A 9,688-nucleotide genomic window follows, 5' to 3' on the forward strand; every position below is an offset into this window, starting at 1 on the left:
CAGCATGAAAGTGAGGGAAGGGAGGAGAATTTTACCCTTCACAGAGCAAAAAATGTTTCTTCAAGCTATTACTGCAAATACCAGTTCTTCCTGGGGGTTTAATCCATTTGCCACCTGTGGCAGCCAGAAACCGCTGCTGGGTAGAAAAGTAGGGCCTAAAAGACCAACAAAAGGGGGGAAAAGGGGATATTTTTCATCTGTTAAGTGCCTTAATCCTTTCACCTAAGGATAAATTCTTGGCAGTCTAACTCCTGTTTCCTACGGCATGTTAGGAGGCACAGGAAAAATCCAGGTAGGGATCCTGTTCATGAAACACAAATGTGAAGTAGATCTGTACAGCACAGGAACTGTTAAACGTCAAGAAATGTTTAATAGTATTTAAAAATTACACAAAATTATATAAAAAAGTATAAAAAGGGGATTTAATGCCATGATTCACTTTTTTTGGGTGAGCTGAGTATTATCATCTCTGCCCCTGTAGGTTCACTTTCCCTGCACAGATATAGCAAAACAGGTTTCAGAGAAATCCAGTGACAGAGCTAAGGAACAACACATTAAACCACCTCCCACCAGCCCAGGCTGCTCCAAGCCCCATCCAACCTGGCCTGGAACACCCCCAGGGCTGGAGCAGGCTGCTCTGGGCAATCTGTGCCAGTGCCTCAGCACCTGACAGGGAGCAATTCCTGACCAATATCCCTCTGTCCCTGCCCTCTGGCAGTGGGAAGCCATTCCCTGTGTCCTGTCCCTCCATCCCTTGTCTCAAGTCCCTCTCAGCTCTCCTGGAGCCCCTTGAGGCACTGGAAGGGGCTCTGAGCTGAGGCCTCAGCTTCTCTCCTCCAGGCTGGACACCCCTGGCTCCCTCCATGGCAGAGGTACATACTCACAAAATGTTAACAAAAAGACTAGACAAGACCTGTATGTTGAGTCCAGAAGTAAAGTTGGACAATGCTGACTTGTGTGCTATAAAACTGTGGCTCTTACTGATTCACCTTCTCATGTATCCAGTGTTCCGTTCCATGTCTGAGTCTGAGGAGTCACTTTCCCCAGGAGGAGAGATGTTTTGCCATTCATGGAAGTCATTCCCAACACAAAGAGCTTTCTGCACACTCCCCGTGTCATCCAGAAGCTCTGCCTCCAAACCAAGGCCATGCTGCCACTCATCTGTGTCTTCTTGGGTGGGGGAAGCTGCAGAACCTGCCGTGTTCTCCTCGGAGGTTCCCAGCAGCACCGTGTGTAAGGCAATGGTGAAGCAGGTGCTGCTCCCTTGCCTTGAAGGGTAACTGCAACTCCCCTCTGAGACAGGGCTCAGCAACTCATTCCTTGGGTCTTGGTCTGCCTCGAGGTCCACCTTGTGCTCCTCAGAGCCTTCTGGGTCAGCAGCTGGGCTGTCACTTGCTTGGCTGCTGCTGTCCTCACAGGTGGAGGCTGCAGAGAGCTGTGTAAAGGTGCTGGGTGTGCTGGAGGCCTGAAGGACTCTGCTGATCACCTCACGCCTCATGTAGTCATGGTCAGCCATGGCGTCATCGCTGTCCTCCTCCTCCTCATGGCCACCACCGCGGGCCTTGGCCTTAACCTCTCTGGAGATGATCTCCACAGAGGCTATTTGCTCTGCCACAGATGTCCAAGTGGAGTGGGACAACTTCCTGATGAAGGCCTAGAAGAGCCAAGGGAATTAACCATCAGCCAAATTTCCACATTGCACAGAAGAACATGAAGAAACAAATATGCCAAAATCATGAGGTTGTCAAACAAATGATTCCTTCTGGGTCACTGTTTTGGTTTTTCCTGCAGAGTTCAATGCAGCTAGGAGTGTTCCCTCTTCTCCATTCCTGAAAATCACAGAATCACAGTGGTTTGGGTTGGAAGGACCTCAAAGCTCATCCAGCCCCAACCCCCTGCCCTGGGCAGGGACACCTCCCACCAGAGCAGGTTGCTCAAGGCTCAGCCAACCTGGCTGTGAACACTGCCAGGGTTGGGGCAGCCACAGCCTCCCTGGGCAACCTGGGCCAGTGTCTCACCACCCTCACATGTCCTTTAGAAATTACCATTAGAAGCAATTTGAACATCCCAAGTCCCATTTTCCCTCTGCATTTCAGAGGATTACTCAGGATTTGGAACATTTAATGTGCTGCCAACAAAATCGTGAATAAACCTTAGACAGTGCTTTGCAAAGTCGTATTCAGCAACTGGAGCATATGAAGGTAATGACACAGCAAAGGAGAGAAACAGGAGGCAAAAAGTGCTAGAAAAAGGTGAAGAAAATCTGTTATGGGAATGTTTGTAGCAAATGGCAAATATTTATGCTGGAAAACCCTTACAGTATTCAATGTAGAAGAAGTTAGAGGCTACAAAATACAAAACAAGTTTTGTACCAAATTAGAATTAGGAATTTCAGGTGGGAACTTCCCCTAACCCTAACCCTAACCCTTCCCCCTCCCAATCAGAAAGGGGAGGATTGTTACATACCAAGGTCTGTGGAAGTGAATGTTTTGGCAGAATATAACCTCCTGCATGCAGACACTTCAGGACAACAGCTAACACCAGTGAGAGGCACATAGCTCCTGCAACTGCAGCTACATAGTAACCTGGGGGGAAAGCCGCACCAAGAAACACACATCAATGAAGTTTGCATGGCCACACTTCATATTTCACACTCACAACAGCTCCCTAGAATCACAGAGTACTTCTGAGTAGAGGGAACCTCTGGAGGCCAAAGTCAAACCAGGACCAAATGCCACATTCAAGGAATTAGTAAAGGCATGACACCACTTTTGCTAATTATTTCTGCAGTTAGTGGAGATCTGTGTGGCTAAGGGATTTGCTGCCCCGAAGTGGATGAGGTTGGGTATTTCACTTAGAAATCCTCTCAGTATTTCACTTCTAAACTCCCACAGCGTTGAACCCTCAGAGGGACTCTCTCTGCAGCACAGTACAGTTACCTTGCTGAGCCACAGAGTCTGTAGTGACACACTTCCAGGCTGAGGGGATGGAATTCCTGTTCAGAGATGCAGTGACTAGAACGGACACACAGTAATTCCTACTGGGATACAGTTCCTCGATGACAGTACTAAAGGTTTCTTCAGTGGTTTTCTCCCTTGGTCTCTGCCATAAAAAACAATGATGGAAAGTTAGGTGTTAGGCCTGAAAAGTGATCTCTGGTCACTGAGAAAACTTTGGGCTCTCTCAGAGAAATGCAATGGAAAAAACAGGCTCAGTGACTCAGCAGTTTCCCTGGTAACTGCTCCATCCCCAGTTCTACCTGATATTCAAATCTCTACCTTACACCTGTGGGTGAAATAACCCATGATCAAAGAGAAATCACCTCCTGCCTCCAGTTGTGGGACCCTGTGTGTTCCCTTGGAGCTCTCTCACAGAGATCCCACAGATCTGAAGCTGCAAATGGCATTTTTAAACAGCAATCAAGGAAAAAAACCCTGGCAGCCAAGCTGTGGTCCTTGTCCTGGGCCTCACAGCACAGCGAGTGAGGCACAACTGCCCACAGGGACCTGCATGACCTGATGTTCAGGAGTCCCAGGACAGGTAACCATACTCTGTTCAACTGTCTTTACAGTGTCTTCCCAGAGCTTTATCCCTTGAGCCAATGACCTGTGCTTTATTTCCAGACAGGATACAAGACATCTAACCTTCCTCTCCCAGCCCTGCTACTCTGCACTAACAAGAAGCTGATCTTGTTCTAGAAGAAAACAAAGACAACATACATCTATGTTTTCTCTTGCTTCTATTCACACACTTCCTCCTGCTGATAACCAGCAGAGCCATTTGATGCTTTCCTTTGAGCACAACTAAACCCCAAAGTTCTGTACCTTGTGCTCTCCCTCCAGTGATCTCAGGGTTATCTCGTAATCAAGCTCCTCATAGATATCAATTAAGGACAGCAGCTTCTTGTTTTCACTGAAGTGAGACTTTGGCAGCTTGATGGTGACATTGATGCAGTTGAGACAGGAACTGACGTTAACTTCTGGTGGTCCCAGGATTGCTGTGGAAAACCAGGGAAAAATGATGGAAAACCACACGCTATGTACCCAGGACCCACTTTGTTTCAATGGTGAATACAGAGCTGATTAACCTGATCCCAGAGGTCACTCTTGCGAATCTACAAGGCCTGGAAACACTTAAGCTACAAAGTCAAATGAGCATTTCCCACCTTGATTTTAAAAACAAAAAGGAGTGGAGAGGAGGGAAGAAGCTGAAAGACTTTGCTTCAGTCTCACAGAGATGTGACCTTTTATCTACCTGAGAGAAAAGCTGAGGATAATCTAGAGAATGGAATCATGGAATGGTTTGGGTTGGAAGGAGCTTAAAGCTCCACAGTGCCTCAGCACCTCACAGGGAGCAATTCCTGCCCAATATCCAATACAAGCATTACTCTGTCAGTTTGGAGCTCTTCTCTCCTGTCCTACCCTTCCTCTTTGGACTGCAGCCTCCTTCTCCTCAGGGATGTCCTCAAACTCCTCTGTTACCCTCGTGGCTCTTCTCTCCATCCCCTCCAAACTCCCTCACCCCCGAGGCTGGGAGTGGACACAGGAGCCACCTCTGTGCTCAGCTCAGTGGGAACAGGACCTGTTTCTCCTCCATGGTCCTCCAACTGATCCTCAACCTCTGCCTCTGCTACCTCGAGCTGAATTCTAAGCACAGCTAAGGGAGAAGGGAAATGTCACAGCTAAACAGCAACTTCAACAAGAAAAAGAGGTTGACGGACAGACAAGTAAATCTCTTCCCCTACCCTCAGTGCAGACTGGCATTTCTTCAGCTCAACATTGGCTACTCGAAGAAATAAAATTGGCTTTAAATTGCTTTTTTAAAAGTTATGCATCTGATGGACTTAGAAATTTTAACTTTGTCCTTGGCAAGCCTTGACATGATGTTTTTTCCTTCATATTTGTGTAAGTATATGTAATTTCAAAACCAGAACTTCATCCCTTCCCAGAACTACCACCCAGAGCTCCATCAGCCCCTGAGCACGACAGCGAGAGCTGCAGATTGAGAACTTACTGTCAGTTTGTGGCACAAAGGTCAGCACAGTGGAATTGAGCACTTGGGTTCCTGTGATGCTCTGGACAAACATGGAATAGGGCAAGGAGCGGTGTTGGAAATTCCCTGTGAGGTCGCAGGAGAGCTGAGGAACACCTGAGCAGTTCTCAGCAATCAGCCAGACCCTGTGGGAACACCAGAACATCTGAGCTGTGGACATGAGAGAGCTTGGGGGGGTGAGGGCAAAGGGACACCTCAGCCTTCGTGTTTGCACAGCATCTCTGAGGTGGGAATGGCTCTCCCAGAGCACCAAGTCCAACCTGGGACCCATCACCACCCATCAGTGAGCCCAGAGCTCTGAGTGCCACGTCCTGAGGTTCTTCAACACCTCCAGGGGTGGTGACTCCACCTCCTCCCTCCCATCTGGGCCCATGCACACTGAGCTCCAGGACTTGCCAGGGGTCAGTGTGGAACACTCGGTAGGATGTTGGCACAGCTGGATCAGACTTTGCCTTCCAGGACAAAATGTGCTGAAAATTGTGAGATTTGATCTGTAGGTCATAAGGAGCTTCTTGCAGAAATCCTTCTGGAAAGGCAGAGAAAGTCAACAAACTAGGAAACAACCTACTAATGGCAAAAAGTGTGAGACTGCAATACAAATACATAGAAATAAAGTATAGGTATAGATACAAATATATACAATAAGATAAATAAAATAGAAATATATAAATAAATATAGAATCTAAACATCTAAAAATAAAATATAAACATTTAAAATAAAATGCAAATATATAAAAATGCAACACAAACACACACAAATAAAAGCCTGTAGAATATAGAGCAGCACATGTAAACAAGCCGCATCAGAGCTGCCCAAGATCTGCCCCCAGACAAAGCAACCAGAGCTTGAAACAGCCACAGCAACACAGAGGACTGAGCTCCTGGATGACATTGCTCTTCTCTCTACCCAGACAGCACCAGTTTGCTCCTGACACTTGGGGGAACACACAGCATGAGGAAATGTGTTGGGGAAAGCATCTGGAGGCTGATGAAAGTTCTTACCAGCCAAGTTGCCACCAGCTGTGGACAGGAGGGCGATGGACACTGTGGATGGAGACGGAGGTTAGTGCACAAGAGATTTAGCTTCCCATTGGCTGTAGTGACCAGCAGTAGTCAGAGGACACGCGCAGCACCTCCAGTGGGACTACTCTTCCTTTCACATCTTCCCTCTGCTCTCCTCTCCCCTTCCCTCCTCCCACAGAGCCTGGGAGAACTCATCCCTGACACTACTGCAAGGAGTCAGCCCTTGGATCCCTATACTGTGGCTCAGGCTCATGCTGATCCCTCCAGGGCAGGGTCAAGACTCTGTGAACAAACACACTCAAGATATTCTTCTCACACATTGCCTTGGAGGACTCTGACTAGAGATAGTCTTCTCAAACATTGCCTTGGAGGACTCTGACTAGATTTCAGGTGCTTCACTCTGTCTATTAAACATCATTTAAGTCATTACAAGAGTATTAAAACTGGTCTTGGAAAAGATCCTATTACTGCTTCAATCATCTTCACAGATGTCCTTCTAAATCTGGGGAGACCTCAAAGCTGTAGTTCAACAGCTTTGGGGTATTCAAACAATCACTGAGGCTGGAAAAGACTTCTGAGATCACCGAAGTCTAACTTGTGACCACTTGTCAGCTAGCCCAGAGCTCTGAGTGCCACATCCTGAGCTCCTTGGACACCTCCAGGGGTGGTGACTCCACCACCTCCCTGGGCAGCACATCCCAGCGCCTGACAGCCCTTTCCATGGGGATATTCCTCCTGATGGCCAACCTGAACCTCCCCTGGCACAGCTTGAGGCTGTTCCTCACTTTTCAGCCAGCTAACTCTGTAACTCAGTGCTTCAGGCTCTATTTCATAACTCCTCTATTCCGTGTGCTGTTTCTGTAACAAAAGCACCACTAACAGCTGCTGCAACACTTCTCCTGCCACAGGCTGTGGTTCAGGCCACAACCAGCTTTGCAGTCAGGCCCAGTGTCAGAGAAATCTCAACCTCATAGAATCAACCCCTTAACATTCTATGATACAAGGCATGAGGTCCTTATTCTGGGAATTATTCCAGGAAGAGCTCTCCAATCCCATGACAGTGTCCCAGTTGAGCAACTCAGGAGCTTATCAGGGAAGAACCCACAGTACAACTCCTCTCCAGCACAAGGTTCAGGCACTTACCAAGCTGCCAGAAAGACATTGGCACATCCATCAGGTTTCCTGAGAGGTTAGGAAATCAAACCCTTTGCTTGGAAAACAAACATTTTGCTGCTGTACCTACAAATCCAGGAAAAGCAAACACATTCAGCACATCATCCTAGCAAGTCTCTTGCAACCACACCAAGGGCTGTGTGCAGGGAGCTAGTTTAACCTCTAGTTTGGAGGGAGAACTACTACTGAAGCAGTTCCTGCTGCAGGTGGGCAATGATCCTCCACATTTCAGGACAGTTTGAGTCAACTTCAGGACAATTTGAGTCAATTTTGTGGCAATTTTAGTCAATTTTATGGCACTAGCACTTTCCTTCATTCATGTGAACAAAAGGCTCTTAGCACTTCAAATAAACACAGAAACCACTGTGGGACTATTTGTATTCATTCTGCAGCAGAACAGCACCTGAAATTCTTAACAGAATTAAAATAAGCATTTATTGGCTTTATTTGAAGTGTTACATGAAGTCATGACTTGCAAAAAATACTACCAGAAAGAGGATAAATCAGGAAGAACTAACTATAAATTATCAGGAAATTATAAAGTTTATGTTGCGTGTTTTAATGCAGAAGAGCTATTAAAATATTCTCTCTCTCCAATGTAACTATTTTTCTCTACTTATTACCCTCACAGTGTTAATATCCACAGGATCTGATTTTGAATTTAGCTGGGCAAGGGTAGAACTATCTCCAAAGAATTTTCTCCTTCAGCTTTAACAACCATAAATAAAGGGATTAAATAAATAAACAACCAAGTGAATTAATTTAGAATTGTTTTAAAACACATCTGAAATTACTTTCTCTGACAAACAGCTTAAAATTGAGTATCATGGCAAAGCATTTTATGGTCCAGCCTAACACAGCTATATTCATACACTAACACAGTTTGTAACACCTGTTAAAGTCCTATCAGCTAAAGTCTAACCTGAGGTGTCAGTTGAAGCCCTGGCAGGACTGCAGAAGTCGCAGGACCCATGCTGGGACCTTGCACCTGAGCAACTGATCCCACTGATCATCCTATTCCACAGGCCCTGAAATGTTCTGTTCTTCTCCCTTTGCTTCCATTTTGTTCACTCATTCAAGCACAAGAAATACTTAGGAGCTACCAAAGTCTTTTCCCTCAGAGTTAGAAATGATGGGTAAGAAGGTAAGATTCAAAAGTTAGAAAACCTTTGAGTTTATCACTGACAGCAAAGCAGGAAGTGATTAGGTCACACTTATCTATCCAGTCAAAGTAGTTTTGCCACTGGTCAATATTCCAGAGGATGAAATAATTTGATTTCTCCTTCAGATCAAACTTAGAGGTAGAAAACAAATCTCTTTCTGCTCCAAAAAGGCTCCCAGAAGGTTCAGAAGTCACCCAGAATCCAAACCCTATTTTCACAGTCATTTTATAGAACATTTACACCTGCAGGATTGGATTTTCCAGGTTATTCAGAGCTTTCCCTTAAGGATCCTGAATTCACTCAGCAAATTGTTCCCTTTATGTCTTAATCCTTGTCATTAATCCCATGACATGCTCCAAGCACTCCAGAAACAGTGTTCTGCAGGTGGGTTGACATACCTTGGATCCATCCTGTCAGGAAAAGCAGCAACCCCACTCTTGGAATCTCAAGTGGCTCCTGCAAGACTCTGGATGCTGAACAACACTTGTGCCTTACATGATGCATATTCAAGGCCAAGTTGTGTGTTTAGCACCTTGAAATGTGTAATTAAAATTTGACACAGGAGGTTTAATGGCCCAGTTTGCACAGCTCAAAGCAGCTGGATGTGCTCTGCAGCTCCATCAATGCCAGGGAAGTCCCGCAGGAAGTTCCAGGGGGAAACCATTCCCGTCAGAACTAGGAGGAGCTCTTGTTAACTCTTCCTCTTCTGAGCTTCAGCAATCCCTGCAGAGAAGGCAAGGACACACCAGTGAGTGCAGCTCCCACACAGCCCTGCCAGCGTCCACAGCTTCCAAATCCCAGTGTCACACCTCCACATCATCCACAGCTGGAGCTCATGGAATCACAGACTGGTTTGGGTTGGAAGGACCTTAAAGCCCATGCAGTGCCACCCCTGCCCTGGGCAGGGACACCTCCCACCAGCCCAGGCTGCTCCAAGCCCCATCCAGCCTGGCCTGGAACACTCCCAGGGATGGAGCAGCCACAGCTGCTCTGACCAACCTGTGCCAGTGCCTCAGCACCTCACAGGGACCAATTCCTGCCCAATATCCCATCTGTATATGTTCAACCTGGCCTGGAACATTTCCAGGGATGGGCAGTCAGTTTCATGGGGAGTTTTCACTACAGCTGAGGGACCTGCAGGAGCTGAAGGGGCTCCAGGGAAGCTGCAGAGGGATCTGTGTTAGGAACTGCAGGGACAGGACAAGGAGCAATGGGGAGGAATGGAAAGAGGGAAATTTAGATTAGGCAGAAGTTTTCCCTGTGCGGGTGGTGAGACA

General features: G+C 46.8%; 1 protein-coding gene across 1 annotated transcript; it reads right to left on the reverse strand.

Moving 5' to 3' along the window:
* Nucleotides 1-985: 985 nt before the first annotated feature.
* Nucleotides 986-5,604, reverse strand: LOC103798527 (the record flags this gene model as incomplete). The annotated part of the gene is made up of 6 exons (XM_009070797.1): nucleotides 986-1,654; nucleotides 2,467-2,585; nucleotides 2,940-3,102; nucleotides 3,825-3,997; nucleotides 5,014-5,197; nucleotides 5,469-5,604. Coding segments are annotated over 6 exons (1,444 nt in total), but the record flags the coding sequence as incomplete, so codon positions are not given.
* Between the last annotated feature and the right edge of the window lie 4,084 nt (nucleotides 5,605-9,688).

This window comes from Acanthisitta chloris, unplaced genomic scaffold, assembly GCF_000695815.1.
Source record: "Acanthisitta chloris isolate BGI_N310 unplaced genomic scaffold, ASM69581v1 scaffold44432, whole genome shotgun sequence".
NCBI classification, from domain to species: domain Eukaryota; kingdom Metazoa; phylum Chordata; class Aves; order Passeriformes; family Acanthisittidae; genus Acanthisitta; species Acanthisitta chloris.